The sequence below is a fragment of the Lotus japonicus genome, chromosome 2 (genome assembly GCF_012489685.1).
Source record: "Lotus japonicus ecotype B-129 chromosome 2, LjGifu_v1.2".
NCBI classification, from domain to species: Eukaryota; Viridiplantae; Streptophyta; class Magnoliopsida; order Fabales; family Fabaceae; genus Lotus; species Lotus japonicus.
The window spans coordinates 74,148,536-74,170,547 of record NC_080042.1 but is presented as its reverse complement, the minus strand read 5'-3'; the positions used below and the strand labels follow the sequence as shown (position 1 = coordinate 74,170,547).

The following is a 22,012-nucleotide window of genomic DNA, read 5'->3' as shown; positions in this document are numbered from 1 at the left end:
TTGTTTTGTAACCTACATACTTTTGTAATTATGTAATGGTCTAATAGCTTAAAGAGGAACTAATTAAGTTCTTAAGTATAAAGTGTGATAAGAATCAAACATAAAAGGGACTAAATAAAACAAAGAGAGGATGTCATAAAACTTCAAAGACAAGAGGAGGGATAAACCATTCTTAGCAACTGAATCTACAACCATATTATCTTTTCCAACGAAAGGAGCACTAGGATTTAAATCTTGGCATCCCTTGTCAAAGAATCTAATTGCTATTTCAGAATTCGATTCAAAAATGGCTTTTGAAAATCCCCTTGCTAGAGCAATCTTAGCACCATGGATGATTTCCCAAAGCTCAGCATTATTTGAAACTCGGCATCCCTTGTAATAATTAGTTGTAACCTACATCTATATACATTTATAAGGAATTTTTTTTAATGTTATCCTGATTGCTATATTCTCTCATGATTCACCAATAAGTAAGTACTTTAGTCTAACCAGAACCAGTACGTAGTTGTCAAATTCTAGCACGTCGTTATCTTCACGGGTTCTTTTGTTCTTTATATCAATCATAGCATCCTCACATGAGTTTTCTTGTGCATGATTGATTAACTATGGGGGCCATACACTCTAATTTTGTTCCTTTCTTATAAACTACTGATATCATATAGAGAGAGCTCTTTGCGCTCACTTTAACGTCATTAATATATACTAGAGTTTTTTACCCGTGCGTTGCACGGCGAAATTTGTTTTTTTATTTGAGATATTAATCAATACTTTGATTATGAAAAAGTTGAGATACTGAAAACAATTATAATAAGAAATAAGATATTTTAAAAATATAAATTGTGAAATTTAATTATAGTATTTTATACTCATACACCCCATTTTACAAATATTAAGTTCCAAATAATAAAGGATTTAATTGGTAAAAATCTTTATTTATTCACATTGAGGTACAAAAAAAATTGCTTACCAAGATGAAAATACAAATAAAAAAATTGCTTACCAAGATGAAAATACAAATATTTAACTCTATTATGTTGCGGACCAACAAAATGAAACAAAACTATAAGTTTAACATTTAAATATTTTCATATAAAATACTCCTTCTTGTTGGAGCTTTTACCTTTAAATTTGAAATATTCTCTTATGACATGTTATCACATTAATATTTACTCTAAGAGTAAGAAATATATTAAAATTATATTAATATAATAATATTTATTTTTCTATTAGTTTCACAATAATTATTTTTTTTTCATGTAAAACGTTAATCACCGTAAAAGCTTTTTACCAATATTTTCCATTATTATGATGATGACACAATCATCCACCACATTAATGACTCGTCTGAAAAAAAAAAAAAAACAAATTAGAACAAAAAAAGTACCATAAAACTATATTGTAAATAAATAAAATATTATTAATTTTTTTTTATGTTTTCTAATTCTCATACTACACATTTTCATTGTCAAATATTTATAGGTTTTCATATATTCTCTCTGTTTCTATATATAAGCACAAATACCTAAGTCTCTTAAATTAAGAAAAGTAGTTATTAGTAATAAATTTGTAAATGAAATGGTTAATTGTCCTAGATTACCCTTATTTAATTTTCTATGAATTTTTCTCTCCAAGTTAATATTCTAAAAGTTCATTATCTCTTTCATATGAAATATGAGGGTAAAATTGAAAAAAATATTTTTAATGCTTTCTAAATACTAAAAAGAGACTAATGTTTAGAAATAATTTTTTTTCATAAAAAGTGATTTATAATAAGAAACGGGGGAGTATCTACTCCTAAAATTATTTATAAAATTGCGAAAATATATGTTAATTAATAGTATAAATTATTTATATTATTAATTTTAACATTATATTTTCATGTAAAATATCACCCTGTGAGAGCTTTTTAACATTCTAGGATCTATTAAATATAGTACTAAAGATATTTCCACAATTCCGATTTTTTTTAAATCATATAATTTTAAAAGAAAATCAGTAAATCAGATTCTAACATTATATTTGCTGCCCAAAAATCAAAAGATCCTTAGAATGTTTTCAAAAGAAAAATGATGTGAAATCAATAGGTTTGGATTTGGAAGAAGATTAGAGCATCCAAAAGAATCAAAGTTGCGAACTTGCAATGTCAAGACACAATCTTCCAATGTGAATGGAAAACAAAATCACAAAAGTGGTTGAGGGTTTACTGAACTTCATAACTCAAGTTAGTGGAGATGATTTGTACACTCCTATCATACATTCTATTTACCTATCCAAATATGGAAACCTCACAATCAAATTGTTGTTTCTAAAAGGATTAAAACTTAAACAAAATATTAAAAGTTAATATGTTAATTAATACCATAAAAAATAACTTAAAACCTATAACTTGAAACACATCAAACATTCTCTTCTTATACATGCCTCATTCTCCATCCCATATTTGCCAGTCCCTCGCAGGAAGTGCCCCATTAACCCTCCAGTAAACTACGGAAAACTGCACACCAAATCAGCACAATCATCATTCTAGTATTGGACGCAGGGACCCATCAGGAAATCCTGGTTAAGTTTCCAACCGGTAAAGAGCCAATAAGAATCCGTTTTAAAAACACATATAGGAAAAACTACAAAATGCCTTGATAGAAAAAAGCAAATAAGTCATGACTGTTCAAGTTATGTTCTTGATACCCATCTTGTAGAAAAAAAAGTAAATAACTTAAAAGGGACATGAGGAAAGATAAAAAGTCTTCTTCACTTATATGATAGACATCTAGTTCATATCCATGCCTTATCCAACTGGGCTGAAGACAGCGCTGCCTTGATAATGGTTATGAAAAAAATTAAACCATGTAGTATAAGAACTTACCATGTTAAGTTCTCTGCAACATGATGGTGTCCTCTTGCGGCAGCCCCATTCTCTTCGGTGTACATACTCATAATAAATACGATAAATTTCCTGCAAACAAATCATCAACATTAGACATATGCTCGTAATGGAACAAACAGAGTGAAAGACTATCACTGCGATTCTGCAAGGAAGTTAAACAGATAAGATGAGATGCTTGAAATGAAATTAGGGATTGATGAGAACATAACAGTTAAAAGCACAAAACAATTTAATTCTTTTCACCAATGGTGGTTAGGGATTTAAAAATAGTTTCATTAAGAATAGTAAGCATTGCAGATAGGACATCATGAACCAAATAAGCTAACAGGACCCTAAGAAAGTTGCATAAAGAATAGTAAGCATTGCAGATAGGATATCATGAACCAAATAAGCTAACAGGACCATAAGATTTTGTTGTCTTTCTCATCATAAATCAATTGTTAAGGTTTGCTTAAGATTGAGGACATCCCTCTCAAGTAGATAGGATATCCATCAAAACCACTTTTATAAACAAAAACCCCAAAAAAAGCACTTGTAGAAAAATCTTTGCTAAACTATGAAAGTAACAAAATAACACCACAATTAAATTCATCAAGCTGTTGTTGATGGTAACTATACAAAAGCACTTTCAAAATCCAATCAACTCTAATCACATAACTTGATGATGCAAGATACAGAGACAATAGTCATCCAAAATAAGAAACTCATTTTAAAACAGTCTCATTGGTCTAAAATTCACCACATTATGATGAGAATCCTTAGAATAATATTCATGAGTGAAAAATACTGGCTATAATCTTCTATGTTATACTACACATACATATCTCTTTATAGGAACCTTAAGATTAATTGGGAGCAAATCAATTTTCAAGGGCACTCCTAATCTGTATAGTAATTTTGTTAGGAAAATGAGTCTTACTGTAATTGCCAAAGAAGTACATAGAATACCCAGAAGTAACTCCTATAAATATTGCAATCATCAAAGTCAAAACATTATAACATATAATTGCCTGGGTTCATAGGTTTCCTTCACAACTATTCTGCAGTCTGCACATAAATCCATTGACCTTTGTCATTCTCAGTCTCATGTTAAAATTTAAATAGCAAAAGAACTTGCTTTTGGTCCTATTTCAAACAGCCAAAACAACCTACAATATGAAAGGTAAGAGAATCAATTATAACATTGAGAACCAAGACTACAGGTAAAGGTATTTATCAATATCTTCCAAGTAAATATGGAAGCATTTAATTTAAATAAAGTAAACCCGAATATATATATATATCAGTATAAAAAAAACAAAGAAAATCTGGATGCTAGACAACAACAGGGAGCAACAACCCAATCAAAATGGAGTGATTAATGAAGCAACAACACGTTCCAATAATGATTTATCAATCCTGAAGCCATGCAACCAATTATCAACATCAAAAATTGTTATTATGAAAATGGAGTTTAGGGTACAGGACAATTTGCAATTTAAGTGGAGAACCCTATAGCATATAATTCTCGCAGCAGCTAGCACAATCATGGTTATTGCCTATTGGGTTGATGCACATGACTTAGAATGCATCAAAAACTGTTGATTGATGTAAGTATCAATAACCAATTCACCAGGAATATAAAAGAAAAAAACCAATAAGAATAAACTCACTACTATCATGGAAATCCTCACAAAAAGCGCAGCCAAATCAGTATAAAGAGATCTTAAACTAAAACACAGCAGAAAAAAAGAAACAAAAATGCAGTCTATAATGGCAAAACAAAGAGAAACTAAACTCCAGTTTACATAATTGGCATTATTTAGAAGAAAAACACGTACCACATATAAACTGCAGTCAAAGAGGCGTAGTATCAAGAACATAAGAGCATAAATTAATTAACCTTATACTTTCTTTAACCTTTTTTATTATATATCTCCTCTAACTATATAAACCAATCAAGTAATAAGGCATGTCAGGTTAACATTCTAAAAGAGAAAAATTAAACTAATATAGTTATTGGTATGATGTAGTTTCAGCAAAGCCAAATTAACAGAAATAAAAGTTCTGACTTCTTTTCAATGACCAAACACAACATGACCACAAAATAAATAACAAAAGAAATGTGAACGAAACAAAAGGAATACCGCTGCTTCTGAGAACTGAGATTAGTGTTTGAACCTGTGGAGATCAAAGCTTCCAAAACCTCTCATCGTCCCTGTGTCGCACCTCTACTACTAACACCTGTCCAAAGACATAATAGTTTCTTTTAACACAAAGATCACAAAATTACAGGTAAAACAAAATTAAATAAGACAAACCTGAGAATCAGGGGTTGCTATCCAAGTCAAATTTTGCATCTTGTATGAACATTTAAGGACACTTGTTGCGTCTTTTCCTTCCCTGCTAATTTTACATATCAGAGACTGTTAGTCAATTAATTTAGAGGATTTAACCTTGAACTTTTGGCCACAACACAAAATGAACCAAAAATAAAATCTCAGATTTCAAAAATTGGAAAAGAGTTCAAGCTAAATAAGTTTATGATATGACTAAATGAAAGACAACAAACATAACACAACCTTGGAGAGAAATCCATTAAAATCAAGCTTGTAGTTAGTAGTCTTAGGCACGATCTTCTCATCCAAGCACAACATGCACTACTTAGACCATTGAAGAGAATTAACATAAGGAGGCTACAACCAGATCCTGGAATCACTGAACAAAACACATTTCATATCACACTGTGAGTGATTATCATTATTGGGCATAAAAAAGGAACTTTCTATGAAAGAAAAAAAAACAGAAACTTGATCTTACCAGATAATGGAATTTATCAAAATCTCCTATGTAAATAACATTTTGTCAGAATTAAAGTGAAAATTTTAGATTTTTTTACTATACTTGATCTTACCAGAGCTGGAGAACAACCTTTAGTATCTGGATACAGATCAAGCACAAAATCCTTCAGCCACATGTCCTGGTCAAGTTTAGCAAGTGGCTTGAGATAAGAAATCAAAAACTAAAAATTCTGTCATTAAACAATAAAAGAAAATGAATCAAGAGGATGACATTTAAATATGTCCTTTATTTGAGGCCAGTCTCTACAAAAGCATAAGTTTTTCCAAAGTACAGTAAGATTTGAAGTCAAAGTTGCAGTTGATAGCACAACCTGAACATGAAAGTACACTTTCTCACTAAGGGTCTAAACAGTAAACACTAAAATGGGGGAAATGGCATCACTAAGGCCTGTCAAGAATTTAACATTCAACAAATGCACCTAAAGCATCTCAAATACTGCATCTCCTTAAAGTAAAAAAAATAGAGAACCTGCATGAACATGATAATAAGAGAAATACCAAAGAGGGGTTAGCATAAGAAGCATCCATAATTGCCTTCCCCAAGACAGAGTTATGCTTTGGATTTGAGTTGAACTCAAGCTGCTAAAGATTTTCAACCGCCTCAGCCTCTGTGCCCTAGAAGTTAAGACATCATGATCAAAGAATATGCTGCAGATCAATAAGAAAACCAAAAGTTAGAACCTTTGCAGTTTTTCATCTAATTCAAGCTTCAAGCATCCTTAAGCAACAACAAAAAAAAACGTTAACATTATATATCAAAAAATCATCATATAAAGATGGAGAGACATGTAACTTACTCCAATTGCAACTCAGCAAGGGGAAAACCGAAAGTTAGTACCTTTGTGAGAGGGGATGGAAGGGTCCGGCGCAAAGGGATGGGTTTTCAAGGAAGATGAGCTCCAAGTATAGATCGGGGGAGGAGGTCGGAGAAGGAAGACGTGAGGATTGATGCTAGGCAAAGGAATGCTTCTGGCTTGAGAAGCTTGTGGAAGAAATATTGAGACTGCGTAAGGAAAGATTTCCGGTACCTCTCCAATTGAGTCATCGACCTTGATTCCCTCACCAGATATGGAACCGCATCAAGAAAACAGATCTTCGGGATGCGTAACTCGTGGCGGCGCTGGTGGGGGGAGTGCGAACGCGACAGAGAGACAGAGAACGGATGGACGGGAAGAGGATGATGATGGGTGGGAAAGAATTTTTCTTTCAAATTCTTCATTCTCCTGAAGAGAAAGAATCTGAATATGGAGATGAGGGGAGAGAACAGTATATCAAGGGAAATGAGAAAACATTGAGAAAAAGAAAGGTCTAGGAGCCAAGGAAGTGGAGGGGAAGAAAATTGATTGGACACAGTTGAGGTAGCAGTCGTTGGAATGGGAGAAGCGTGAATGGAGAAGAAAATCTCGAGGAAAGGAGACTTGGAAACGGGAGAGTAGTAAATGCAGCAGTCAAGGATTAAAATGAACAGATGCAAATTTTGAAAATCATGAAGGAAAGGAAGGGAGTAGTGGAGAACTTGAACGCTTATTGGGTAAAAAGAAGGCAAGTGGAGCCCATGAAGCTCAAATGCATGAGAAGCCGACACGTAAGAGAGAAGGCATTGAGAGTCATTCTTAGAGCAGAATTTTTGTGGGAGTGACACATCAGCAGAGTCTCTATCTAGTGATTTTGTTTTATAAAGTATATATATATATATATATATATATATATATATATAGTCATATATATTTCAATTTATGCAATGTGACTTAAGAAATTTCTACAAACTGCACACCACAGCACATACATGTTCATGCGAGTTCAATTAAGTCATTTGTAGCTAGCTTCCACTTGTGGTGGAAAGTGGTCACCTTGTTAATATTGTTTTGTTTTGGTGTGAGGTGTCTGATTAGTAGTTGAATTGACCCTGCTCATTGCTCATGATTTTTGTATTACTAATATAAACTGTTACTTTAATTTAGCACACTCTAGAGTTTATAGTACATACTACTACTGATAATACACACAACAAACTATATGTTTTGTGGGTCATATTTCTGATTGGATTGATTTCTGATTTTATTTATTATTTCATCATAAAACTTCAAATTTAGTTTTGATAAATATGTATGCAATAATTTAAATTGAAAAATAAATCAGACCATTGATAATTTGAAACTTTGCTAGCATTAGGGCAAATGATAAAGCATACTGAGAAAATCATATAGGAAGAGATACCATATTCTTCAAGATTAGTCTTAGTCCCAAAGAACACTGAATTGAAGCTTTAGCCAAACCATATATTGATGTTTCAGTTGAAGCACATATTCTCAATCTACTTATGACTATTCTCACGTTTATAAGAAATTCTTTCCGGAGCATGAGTTTGTATTTCACACAAGCATATTCGTTCGATCATAGTTGTAGCTAACTGTGCTCGTTCTCCCTTTCGATGAAAGGATCTTGCTCGCTTTTTGTTAAAGGTCTCATCTCGATTCCATTAAGGGTCTAGTTCTGGACTTGCTTGACCCACAATTGAATTTCGCTTTTTTATTTACATCGGAAAGATAATTGAATTTCACCTTTGTATTTACTACTTTAATATTTCATTTAACTAAAAATATATTTCAATGGTCAAGATTTATGCAGTTAAAAATTCAAGATCCATGCAGTTAAAAAATTCAACTGTAGATGATGCTAATCCCATTTTTAACCATTTTTATCCAGGGTAAGTCGTACACAACACATATCACCGAAGCCAACCGTAGCGCCGCCATTCTTCTTCACCCTCCTCCGCCGAACCGAACCGCAGCGCCGCCCTTCCACTCCTTTTTCCTGCTCTCTCCTCCGTCACTATCTGCTTCGTTCTTCGTTGTGTCCTTCTTCTTCACCAGTCTCATAGCTTCAAATATTGCTAGCAATAGCTTGGTGTTTCTAAGGAAGGTTTGTGTTCTTTTCTAATTTTCTAGTTCCGGGTCTGTTCCTGTTTTCAACATGGGATATCAAAGCTAGTGCTATTGCTTGGTGTTATGTTGTTCACTTCAGCTTTCTGATATGTATTTGTTTTTACACACTCAGTAACTGATATGTAAACATGTATGTTTTACTTGTTTCTATAGTTCTATTTACTTTACTTTTGCTTGATTAAGGATTTGTTGTAGTAGTCTCATTCATCATTTTCTATTTGACTGTTTTTGGGTCTGGGAGTGTTCTGGTAAATTTTGAAAGGTTTGTGTTTTTGGGTGTCCTATGTTTCAATGTAGAGCATATTAGTATATTACAAAATATTTAACATTATAGTCATTGTCTTGGTTTCAATTTTTTTTTGTGTATTCATTTTTTGTGTGTGTGTGAATTTAGATGGCTTTATTCCCAGAACACCCTGCATATGTGTAATGTGTTTCTCTATGTTTGTTGGGTGGCAGATATTTGTTCATTTTAAGTGGACTGAGAGTTTTGATTTTTGAAGACTTGTAAGATGTTGGCCGGCGATCCTGCAAAAAGGATATCATTTAATCGATGTATTAGGAATGGTGATTTGGTTATTGTTTATGAAAGGCATGATAGCATGAAGGCTGTAACAGTTGCTGAAGGATCAGTGCTGCAGAATCGATTTGGCGTTTTCAAATATTCGGACTGGATAGGGAAGCCATTTGGGTCAAAAGTATTCAGCAACAAGGGTGGTTTTGTGTACTTGTTAGCTCCTACGCCAGAACTATGGACTCTTGTTTTAAGCCACAGGACTCAGATTCTATATATTGCAGACATTAGCTTTGTTGTCATGTACTTGGAGATTGTTCCTGGTTGTTTGGTTCTTGAATCTGGAACTGGAAGTGGTTCTTTAACTACTTCACTTGCAAGGGCAGTAGCTCCTGCAGGACATGTGCATACATTTGATTTCCACGAGCAAAGGGCTGCATCAGCTAGGTAACATCGAAGGGACTATTGAGATTGCCAGTTTAATATTGTATCTGTCACTATCATTTATCTGATATTTGATACATGTGTTTTTAGCTTTCAACAAAACCTTGTGTTTTATTTTCATTTTTTTGCATATTGTTTTGTTTATTCTATTGATGAAATTGTAAGTGATAGAGACCTGAAAAGATTATGCTGGATTAAAGGGAATTTTATTGAATTCAAAGCGGACCCAAAGAGCTATTACAATAGTTGGAGAAAAGGAAACCAGAGCATAACCTCCTCAGTCCTCACAGAAAATATCATTTGTCCAGCAAATATGCCTAACAAACTTTGATCATCGCAACTGCATCACCTTGTTCATGCTAACCTCCTAGAATACCGAATACCGCCCGCCTTGTGTGTGTGAATCCTTACCTCCTATGCACCCACCTCACCTTCTGTCTGGCCCGTTAAGGCTCTCCTCCTCTTGCCTAACTAATCCAGATAGACCACGCTCACGTTGGCTATCCCCTGTAACTTCCTTCTGGAGATATACTTACCAGATCTTGTGCTAGGGTCTTCATCATTTAGGACATTTTCTAAAATTGGATCTCTATCAGTAAACCATAGGTTTGGTGAACTAATACTCCATTATTCAGAATGCCAACACTCAAGTACAAGTTTATTTGTTTGTACTCAGCTTTTGATCTGTTACATCATTTAAGACACAACAAAACATGATTAACAAAACTTACGATAATTACAGTATCTGTGTGTTTGTTTGTCTGTGTGTGAAAGTGTGAGAATACACTTAAGTTGCTCAATATCAAGGTAAATTGTGCTTCTGTTATTTGTTTCGCAGGAGTTACAGAATTGTTCCTGACATATTGTTAACTTCTTTTCTTCCATGTAGGGATGATTTTCAGAGGACTGGTCTAAGCAACTTAGTCAGGGTGGGAGTGAGGGACATTCAGGGTCAGGGATTTCCTGATGATTTTGCTGGCTTGGCTGATGCAGTTTTTTTAGATCTACCCCAGCCTTGGCTAGCTATTCCTTCAGCTGCCAAAATGTTAAAACAAGATGGCACGCTTTGCTCGTTCTCCCCATGTATTGAACAAGTACAACGATCATGTGAAACACTTAGAACCAGCTTCACTGGTACTATTCAATTTTCTACTTTCTGTCTTCATCTATGTATTCCTTTTTAGATTTGAACTTGTTGAACCACCATGTTACTTATATTTTTTTGCTCTTTCTCTCATAATATTCACGTAATTAGTGCAGTTTATTAATCACTGATGAAATTCATGTGTAACTGTGTGTTTATGTAATAGATATAAGGACTTTTGAGGTGCTCCTACGCACATATGAAGTTGGAGAAGGGAAAATGGAAAGATTACAGGAGAATGGGAAAGGCTCTAATGGTTCACTTCCTTGTAAGAGGAGGCAGTGTTCAGATGGAGGCTATGTGCTCAGCAGTAATATTTCTTCTGTTGTAGCTAAACCTTGCGGTGAAGCTAGAGGTCACACAGGCTATTTGACATTTGCAAGGCTTAAATGTCTCTCATGAGTGTTATCATGTCCATTTGGATTTTTGTAGGAGAGAAAATACTGTATTTTTATGATCTATTCAATTTGAACATCATAAACAGTGTTCGGGAGCAGATATTTGAAGCTAGATTTCTGAGCAAATCCAATTCTCCAAACCAGTGTAGTCTTCAGCAGGAAAGAAATGGATTTCTTCTGAAGTGCTTTCTTGTTAGTATTTGCACAAATGTGCTTGATTGTGTTCTCTAATTAAGCCTCAAGGAATGATTTTTTATGTTTGAAATGGAATGAAAATGATCCTGAACTAGACTCGGAAGAGGTAGAATTAAGTATGCTATGAGAAGCTTAATAACAAAAGATGTTTCCTGCTATGTGTATCTTCCACCTAATTTTAAGTATAAGAAGGCGTGTATCATTTGATTAAGATTTAAGATACTTGGCTCTTTTCGACTGTATTCATATGTCAAGCCGGGACAACACTGCAGAGTGCCATAAAAATATATTCCTTGTAGGGCAAATAGTCAACTGGCCAAACCATCTCAAGAAGCCACAAAATAAAACTAATTGTCTGAAAATGTTTTGTTCAACAAAGTTCATTTCAGTGATTTTCACGTCTCGAAACTGTGAGCAAAAAAAATTCCATCTTGAGTGTATCAACTTTTTTGGTTACATGGAGGCAGTGACGGATCCATAAATTTTATGTAGTGAGGGCAATATATACATATAAATTCGTAATAAAAAAATTAACATATTCTATTAGGAGTGAAGACATTTTTTACCAAAGAAGACACAAGTGAAGTCATTTTTTACCAAATGGGTCATCAAAAACCACATATTTCACTACTCAAGTGAGGGCATTTAGCAATGTGGAACACAAGTGAGGGCATTTAGCAATGTGGAATATAAGTAAGGGCAATTTTTATCAAAGGAATCATAAAAAACCACATACTTTTACCACTCAAATTTTTTTCTAATGTATTTTTTCATATTTAAGTGAGGGCACTTGCCCTCATACTCCACAACTTGGATACGTCCCTGCATGGAGGGCTGGAGTCCGATGAGTGTATCAACTTCATTTTCATCATATAGGCCTGAAGAGAGTTCATGGTCGTTTGATCTACACATTTTCGACTCATGCGTTCGTCAAGGTGTCAACCCTAGTTTGTATATGTGTATAAGAAGTGTTATGAATAAATAAATTTTTGTGTCACTTAAGTAAATTGGTTAGTGTGTGTTTATTTTTGTTAAAATTTTTAATAACACATTCATTCTACTAACACACAAGCAACATATATTAGTCAAATACACATTTAATATCCACAGTTCAATAACAATAAGCGTTGACGGATGCTCGCAATAAGCGTTGAACGATTGGCCATGAAATACAACTTAATTCCCATCAATGAGAATTGGACGCCAACTTCATAGTTACGATATAAAATGACCTCACCACTACATCACACCTCTTACTTGTGAAATACGAATTCAAACTCTCTTGAAATATATATATATATATAAAAGTACAAAGACCCGATTAACCTTTACCGCTAAGGGTTTTGATATTTAAATGACTTATCGTGCCAAACATTTTTTGACACTCAAAATATATGCAAAGTTCAACGATAGAGAGAGGATCACATGTCTTCATGACTTCTCTAATTACATCAAATGAAGGGTGTACGGAACTAACCGAAGTGTTTGTTACTGAATAATATTATCTTCACACCTAAAAAATAAGGTGTGGAGAGGTGAAGGAAGCGAGAGATAGGAAGAAAGAAGAGAGAAAGTAAAGATGTGATAGGTGATTTGATTGATAGAGAAAAGAGAAATAAATTAAAATGAAGGTGGAAAAGAAGTAGAGAAGTGTGTATATATCATAACCCGTTTGTTACTATTAAGTAACATACAATTTTTTCTCTAGAAAATGGACGCATGTGTTTCATTTTCTTTGTCTGACACTAATTATTATCTCTTTCAATATAAATAAAAAATTGGGTCATATTTTTTTACTATCGACACCACTCCATTCTCACTGAAAACAAAACAAACAAAAAATAGAATAAAGAAAACTTCACTTCACCCACCACAAAGCAATGAAAAAGGGTAACAGTAGCTTCCTTCAATTTTGCAGTTTCGTAGCAATTATCGCCAAAAAATCCAAAACTTCTCCTCCTATTCCTATGCATATGATTCCCCAAACATCTCTTCACTGATTCTCCTCCCAATTTCTCAGCTCCAGGTTCCTCTTCCTCACTCTTTCTATTTCAACTTTTTGTTTTTTCCAAAAATTAAAAAATCAATTTTGATCTCTTCCCTTCTTACCCACTTCAATTTTCAACTTCCAATTTTCGTTTTGACCCTTTTGATTGCCTCTTGCTTTGATAATCCAAAGTGGGTCTCTTCCTTTTTGATCCATGGAAAATTCCATTATCTGCACACACTTTGGATGTGGTTTTATGTTTAATTTTTTTCCTGTTCTGAAATTGTGATCATGGTTTTTTTTTTATCTGCAATTATAGTAACGATGTTCTTCTTGTTGGTTGATGCATCCACATAGCTTACCAGTAAAGAAAAGAATCAATTTTCCCATAATTTGAAGTTTAACAATTAACATTGAGCACATGAAATTGTCGGTGAGACTAAAAAACTAGTATAAAATAGCTTTGCCCTTGAATAATCTAATTTGTCATATTCTTCTTTTAATTTCATTCTAATTATTTAATTTTTTTTATCACATTGATCACTTCTTTGTTGATCTTATTTTTCAGTCCTGATTTTTTTTACTTTTGAAATGCGTACATGTTGCTTTGAAGCATGAGGATTAGCTGCATTGCTTAGATATTCTTTGCCCTTCGCCGATAAACAAGTGATCCATCATTGCTTTAAAATAGTATTAAGATATTTATGTGTCAGAAAAATATATGTTATTATCATTTAATAGGACTTTGTCTAAATAACATGTGTGCACAAGGTATATATAAGAATATCTGGTCTCATTAATATTTTACTTGGTAAAATAATTGCATGATGAATGGCAGGTTCCGCTACCTTGTGATGATATTGTTGTTTTCTTTTAATGCTATCTGTGTGTATTTTGCAGGTGAGCAAGAGGAACTGTGATTAACCATATTAAGGGGTATATTATGAGGGAGGGTCCTGGTTTGTGGAGGTAGATAGACTTATGCAAGCATAGAATCCTCGCCTGGTTTCTGGGAGGCTAGTTTTCTCAAATCTTGTACATGTAGCACCATCAATTTTTGATAAGTTGAAGAGTGGGATAAATCACAAGCTGAAAAAAGGGATTGGGAAGCTGGAACAATGGGTTCTGTTTGTTGTTGTCTGAGTTTTGACGATTTTGAAGATTATGTAAATCCAAATAGTCCTGTGTATAGGAACTGTGCTTGTCTCAGCTGCTTGATACAGAATGTTTTGAATGTGGTATGTCTTCACAATTCACATTCTATTTCCCTGCCTCTTTCGCGTTTTGTTTCCTTTCCTCTTAGTTGTTCATGGAAGGGTGATGCTCTGTGTTATGTTTTGCTGTACATAATTTGAATTTGATAGCTTCCCCTGTGACTTAGTGCATCGTTTTCCCATGAAGTCCATGCTTGTGGGATGGAAAATCTGTAGCATTTTCAGGTGCAATGCAACTGATTTTTTTGTTAGCATTGGTGTAAACATGCGTCTCTCCATTGTTCCTTTGGTAGGGATATCTAACTTGGAAAAAATATACGTATCGGTTTTTTCGCATTAGCCTCTCTTTATTTTTCCCTAGAACGCTAGTCTTGAAATGTGTCATAGTCCTTAAAGTTCACAAAATGTGATGTCCAACATTTATGCACTTGTTAAGGAATCTTATGAGTGCTATTAATGCTAGAAATGACTCTTAAAAGTTAAGTTACACGCTGAGGGGTTAAGTTTACATATGAAGCTCAAATGATTGCTTGTTTCTCCTTACAAGGCCTCTAATAAATTAAACTAAGGGCAATTTAGAATGACCTATTGTTTGATTTAGTAAATATTCAGCATCTTTGCATCTAACTGTCGAAAGTCCATGGTGTAAATCCACTGTATTGATTACCATTGATATCAGTGAACTGCAACTGGAAGAATATTTTAGTCGTAAATCTGTATTTCAGGATAATGCATCTTGACATTGATGAGGGCTATATTTTGTAATAAAAACATAACCATTTTCCTATTTTTCTCAAATTTCAGTATACATCAATATTCCGTAGAGGGGAAGTGCATTCACTACCTTCATCTATTCAGGGAACAGCATCTATGACTTCTGCTGCATCGCTTGATAATTCTCTCTCTGACCTGTACCGATCTCCTCCAAGGCCCTTACCTTATGATGCAGAACCTAGATATTTCCGCTCACAACGTGATGGTCTAGTTTCAAGGCGTGATAAGAGTTCAAGTCATTCAAATGAGGAAACAGAACCTCTGAGAAGTGATGTAGAGGTGGATCCAGAATCTTTTAATTCAGGAGACAAATGGAATGGATGTGCCGGTGATGATGGATCAAAGGAATGCCGTTCAAAGTCCGCACTAAAAATTTCATCAGCAAAATATACAACTGGAGTTGGGCTTATTTATGCATCATCAGAAGAGGAAGATGTCTGTCCAACTTGTCTTGAAGGTAGCTTAAGAACGTCAAATTTTCATTAAGAGAACCCTTAATACTTATTTGGACTTAAAATTTGATGAAGTGTTGATCTGGTTCACAAGATGCTTGATGACACATCTTAACATCAACAACACCTTTCCTCCCTAGATGGAGTCGATTACATGGATCAAATACGCTATAATCTCTAATCAGTAAATTTATAGCCAGGAAGGGCCTATTTAAATCTAACTCCTTAATGGTTTGATATATAGTTTCTCTTGGTCTTTTTCTTTGCCTTCATCTAACTATCGGACTACCCTTCATTTGACCTAATTTTCTTAGTAGTGGTTCTCAAAGTCTTCTCCATACATATCTAAAACACCTAAGGCAAGACTACCACCATTTCAATGATAGTTTTTACCTCACCTTTTCTCCAGTGCATTCATTCCTAATCTCATTTTTTTTCTTTATGTCTCACATTCTTGTGTGTGGCTTTTAACCGCTTAGCATCCAGTTCCATACAATATCATTGGTCTTATAGTTGTGCACCTGTGTAGTAACATTTTTCTTTGAGCTGAGTGGTATTTTTAAAATTAATACCCAAAGTACACCTCCAATTTATTCATCCTGCTTATGGGTTACATCTCTCTATTTCCTTTTCATTTGGTATAGTGGACTCTAGATGCTTAAACCAAGTCTCGAATTTGACACATACCAAGAGAGTTGGATGTTTTATGATATATTTACTTATTACATGATGGATGATGCTATTGATCTTGTGAGTCTATATTATGTATCAAATATCCTTTTACTTAACCACTTTTTCCCCTCGTGCCTTATCAGTCAAATGGGGATGATAAAATATGCTTCGCTTGGTTGTTTCATTAGTTGTACCTGAAGGTAGAAACCAATAATACACCAATGTTGAAGCAGCTTTGTCTTAGAAGTTAGAATGTAACTTTTGTAACAGGAACTTAGGAGGCCAATATTTAGTTCTGAGCTGTAATCTTTGTGAAACTCTGATCATTGCTGCAATTAAGTGGTTATTTGTACTGCGAAACACATTATTAAGAGAATCAGATCTGGTAGATTCTTATGTTTCTACAATTATTTTTGCTTGCAGAATACACTACTGAGAATCCAAAGATAATGACAAAATGCTCTCATCATTTCCACCTTGGTTGCATTTATGAGTGGATGGAGAGAAGTGATAACTGTCCAGTTTGTGGAAAGGTAATAATAATACTACTTATTTTCTAATTTCTTTCTCAGTGAAATGATTTTAAGTTCTGTGGCCTTAACATAGAAATAGAATGCGTAAAATTCATTGTCTTAAGAGGTGAAAACAGGACTAGACTGGTTTGGTTAGTCTGACCGGTTATCTGCCATATCTCCAGTTTGTTTCTTCCCAATAAACTGCATTGCGTGCAAACTTTTTTGAACTGGTTTGAACCAGCTAGTTCCAGTTCAAACTGACAAATCGGTTCTAATCCACCTATCCCAGTGGCTTGGCTGCACTGCCTTCTCACTGGAATTTCACATTTCACATTTCACATTGAATAATGATAGATTGAGACCCTTAATTACTAGGGTCTACCAGAGAGTGAGAAGGAATAGAGCGGAAAATAGCCTGAGTTATAGTATAGACTGTTAGTTACAAGGCTGTTGTTTGTAGCACAAAATTGGAGATAACTGTCCATGATGGCAATTAGTTTGCTAGAAATGAATAGGTGAGCTGAATAAAGGATTGGCAATCACTTGAATAGAGTGCGCATTGGGGACACTTGTGTGTCTCTCAAACACTCAAAGATCATGTTCATTCTTGTACCATTCTAAGGCATTGGGTCAGTTAAACAAAGTTTCTCTCTCTTTTCATTACCAGTTCTGGCAAATAGTCAGCGGTAAAGTAAAAGTTAGGTTTGGCACTATACATCAGGATAGAACTACACCTGGCCCTGTTGTGAACAATAGTTCAAAATATCAATTTTGCTTGACTTGTAAATGCTGAACAAATAAACCACTACTCTTAATAGTGTAGGAAAATGCACTATTATGAATATTTTTTAGTTTATTAACTAGTTTATTAATTAAAAAAATTTAAGCATGATTTAATTGTAATAATGGTTTTCTATCTTATGCAACATTGCTTAGGTTATAGAATAGAATACGGAAGTTGAAAGTTTTTACTGACATAGAAAGCATTTATTACATTGGAAATGCGTAAGTGCAATAAATGATTCCATTTTTAATACTTTTGTATCCTTTTCCCGTGGCCTATGCAATGTTGCATAGGTTTGACAAACCCTTCTGATAAAGGACAAGCTTCTGTTTTACCAAAATACTACACAGATTACTGATTAGGAAATTTTTTAAAGACTTCTTTAACTTGACCTTGGTTTGATGAAATAACATATATGTTAGGGTTTAGGTTGCCTATTAGGAGTTGGACTGCATAGTTAAGGTATTTCATTTAATTAAATTAAAACAAGTAAAGATCCTGACAAATACAAACATAGAAAGCATATATATTCATGTTAAATCTTTTCATAGATCGTCAAGGACCCTTTACCCTTTATTGAGTAATGTAATGATTCAAGGGATTCTCACTAATAACAAACCTATTTGATAACATCTCCAATTATTGATTTATTTTAAGTGAATCCAATGTGATTTTTTTTATTCTACAATAGACCTTGGTTTGATGAAATAATGTAGGGAAATTGACTAGTCATTATGATTACTTTGCATTTTTCAGCATCTTCGGCTTTGTTTGGGAGTTCTTAAGAGAGGGGAGGGAGGGGGGGCTTGTTCGGAAGTTCAAAATTTCACAAAACACCCCTAATTTGGGGGAACTCAACAAAACAATTTAAGGATGCTCTTGGAGGGTTTCCAGAAATTCCCAAAACCCTTTCCCTCTTTTTAAAAAACTCACAAACAATGGAAGAGCTTCTCATGAGCCTCCCATCTCCCTTCCCTCCCCTCCAAAGTCCAAATCACAAACAGAGCCTATGGAATATCTAATAACCCTCTTTAAATTTTCATGAGAACTCAGGTAGTAATTTATGTGCTACTTGACATGATGGCATTTTCTCTGGTGTTGCAATTATTTTTCATTGGTATACTTATTGATATTGTGGTGTGACAAGTGTTTATTTAACTAGATGTTATTTACGGGAACAAACAGCTTCATAGGGTAGTTGCTTCTCTCGATACAGGGTAGGAGCGTTTATTTGTTGTGTCATGTGTAGTAACTAGCAGTTTGTTGACTGGTTTGTTAGATGTGACTCATTTTAGTTGATTAGTATGAATGCAGAAAATTTGGAGCCCATAATATTATCCCATGAAAGAGAGGAAGGAGGATTCATGTGACATGTTGTTACTCTAGAAATTTAAATATAGGTTTAATTGTACTTTTGATCCCTCTAAATTGTCTTGTGTGCGATTTTTGTCTCCTGTGTGCTTTTTTGAGCCAATTAAGTTTTTCTATTTTTAAGATGGAAGCAAATTTTGTCCCAGGTTAATTTCTTTTGGGTCCTTATATTTTAAACTTTTCAAACCAGGCCTTTCAAAAAAAAATTCCTTTCAAGTTGCCCTACCATTATCTGCACTCTTGGACACACATAAGCCGTCTTGGATGTGTTAATTGTAATGGAAGATGACAGAAATGGAAAAAAGTTAAAGGGCTAGTTTAAAAAGTTAAAAAATATGAGGACTAAATTTGCATAACGAGAATTTTAGTGTTTAGAAACATACATGATAGGCAGTAAATAAGTGTCTATTAAAGTGTTTGGTTAAGTTATGACCTACACCTACCATGCTAATTTGACCTTATTTCAGTAAATTTCTTAACTAAGCTTATTGATAAGTGCTTATATGATCAGTGTACAATTGTTTGTTGTCATAGAAGTTTAATTCAACTGTTTACTTGAATGCATCAATCAAGACTAGCCAGAGTTTGAGTAATATTTTCTTTAGCTGTTGGCATAGTGTAAATTGTAGGTGCTAAGTTGGAGTTTAATGATTCATGAGAGATTGATTATATATTTGGGTCTTTGATTTGGTGTAGGTGATGCTATTTGATGAATCCACATTTTCTTGATTATTTCTCTCATGGGTAAAGTCAGCAACAGAAGAAAAGACAAACGTAAGTATAGACATTGTGAATATTGAAGATGAAGTGCTTGTATATGTATAGTAAGGACCAAAAGTTTTCTTAATCATTGTTGTGAGATCAATCTCATCCCAGTTGCTTTTTATATTTAAAGTTTGTCCAAAACTGTGAAGAAAAAAGAATATGCAATTCAGATGGAAACTTTGTCATGGCGTCAACATGTATTGAGAAAATAACAGAAAAGAGAGAGAGGAAGAGAACTCTGTTAATCTGAATATTCTATCATTAATTGGTGCTTTCACTGTTGAGTGATACAATGAATATATAGCCTTCAATAGAGACTTCTAGTAGCTCACGTGCTAGTCACGTGATCTGTTAAATTAAGCATTTCACATGCTTCTGCATATATATATCCCTAACATTCCCCCTCGAGCTCAAGGTGGGTGAACAACAGAGAATCTGTCAACCACCTTGAGATTGTCTCGCAATGTTGTAAACCTAAGAGGAGATAGAGCTTTAGTAAAGATGTCTGCAACTTGAGCAAAGGAAGGCACATGAGTGATGGTGAGGTTTTTGCTCAAAACTTTTTCCCGAACAAAAAAGATGTCCAATTCCATATGCTTGGTCTTGTGATAGAACCCAGAAAATGTAGAAGTATTATTGATGAAGAACCCTAATCCCAAATTGGGAATTAGGGGAAAGATACAAGGAAGGATACCAAACACCTTCCCTAACCCAAGAGAGAACCACTTCTCTCTCAAGAACCCAATTCCCAAATGAATAACAAGATACCCCTAACTCTCTAATGTCTGTTATTTATAGGCTACATGCCTCAATAACATTCTAGCTAACTCACTAAGTATAACTAACTAACTAACTAATATGTGAGTACCTATCAATACTCCCCCCCTGAAAATTCACCTTGTCCTCAAGGTGAAGGACTGAATCCAATTGAATGCCAATGCTGAAAATGCACTACTATGCCACCAGGGTCCCATAGCAGAAAGCAAAGAGTCCAAAACATGTATGACTTGGGGAAAATCTTCACTGTCCTGCTGAAACTAATGTGGCCTAAGTACCATTGCTGAAAAAACAAGTAGCAGAAGTTCCAATTGATGCAAAGAGGTTGAAATAGTACTGTAGTAGCATCTTCAAAAGCAAACCTCGACATGAAAGAATTTGCAGGTACTGTCCCAAAACTAGCCAATAAAGGCTCAAGAAGTCCCATACTTGAACCAGCACTACAAATCAACCCTCTACTATCATGTGACTCAGGTTGTGAAAATGTCCAACTATCACAAATACGTTGATACCTCCAATTCTGTTGTTGCCTCCCAACCAAAACATTGACCTCAGCACTTTGAGAATTCAAACTTGGAAACCCAGCAACTAATTCAGCAAAAACATTTAGTTGGCATGACCAAGAACTTGAGTGACCCTGTGTTAGAAATGGTGGAACAAAATAATTTCCACCCGGATCCCACTTCTCCTGTTCATTGCTCAGAACTGTAAATAACTTCATAGTTTCAGCAAAAGCTTGTAGATTACCTGAATTGTTTCCCCACAGCTGCTGTAAAATTCTTTGAGACTTTGTAGCATGAAATCTGGCTCCCTGTTGTCCCTTGTAAATGGGTAAATTGGATTTTAACCCAAAAGCTGAAACGTTGGCCCAATATTCATCAAGGCCCAATTCCTTCCAACTGAGATTTGGGCTTGGCCCATTTGGATTGCAAGTCCAAACCTTGATCTCTGCCCTCTCCGTCCTTGCGCTGTGCCCGCGAGTGCCCATCCCCTCACAGCTTGACAGATCCAGCGGCGCCAAGTTACGGCCGCCAGCACGCCACAACTCCGGCGGTTTCGCCGGTGGTGGAAGTGGCCGCGCCACCCTCCAACAAATCCAAAGTGGACACAACTCTGCCCCTTCCAGTTTTGCAATATCCAGCGCACTACAAGGTGGATTCGGTGGTTTCGCCGGCGGACGAATCGCCTTCTCCGGCGTCGAGAGATTCAAGACTAATGTCTTGGCCTCCAGAAAAGCTCGCTCTTCCTTCAATATCGCTGGTTCAACCTCTGTTTCAAGATCGAATCTCTGAATTGCCACCGCCGCGGCATGTTCTGTCTCTGCCGCATCACAATTG

General features: G+C 34.8%; 2 protein-coding genes across 2 annotated transcripts; both read left to right on the top strand.

The window, feature by feature from the left end:
* Positions 1-8,434: 8,434 nt before the first annotated feature.
* Positions 8,435-11,365, top strand: LOC130739485 (uncharacterized). Its single transcript, XM_057591784.1, has 4 exons — positions 8,435-8,646; positions 9,129-9,630; positions 10,517-10,761; positions 10,938-11,365. The coding sequence occupies exons 2-4, from the start codon at positions 9,182-9,184 to the stop codon at positions 11,171-11,173; spliced, it is 930 nt and encodes a 309-aa protein (XP_057447767.1). The 5' UTR covers positions 8,435-8,646; positions 9,129-9,181; the 3' UTR covers positions 11,174-11,365.
* A 1,807-nt stretch (positions 11,366-13,172) lies between these two features.
* On the top strand, positions 13,173-20,211 carry LOC130739484 (E3 ubiquitin-protein ligase At3g02290-like). Its single transcript, XM_057591783.1, has 5 exons — positions 13,173-13,390; positions 14,252-14,589; positions 15,370-15,796; positions 16,887-16,996; positions 19,830-20,211. The coding sequence occupies exons 2-5, from the start codon at positions 14,470-14,472 to the stop codon at positions 19,860-19,862; spliced, it is 690 nt and encodes a 229-aa protein (XP_057447766.1). The 5' UTR covers positions 13,173-13,390; positions 14,252-14,469; the 3' UTR covers positions 19,863-20,211.
* Positions 20,212-22,012: the final 1,801 nt, after the last annotated feature.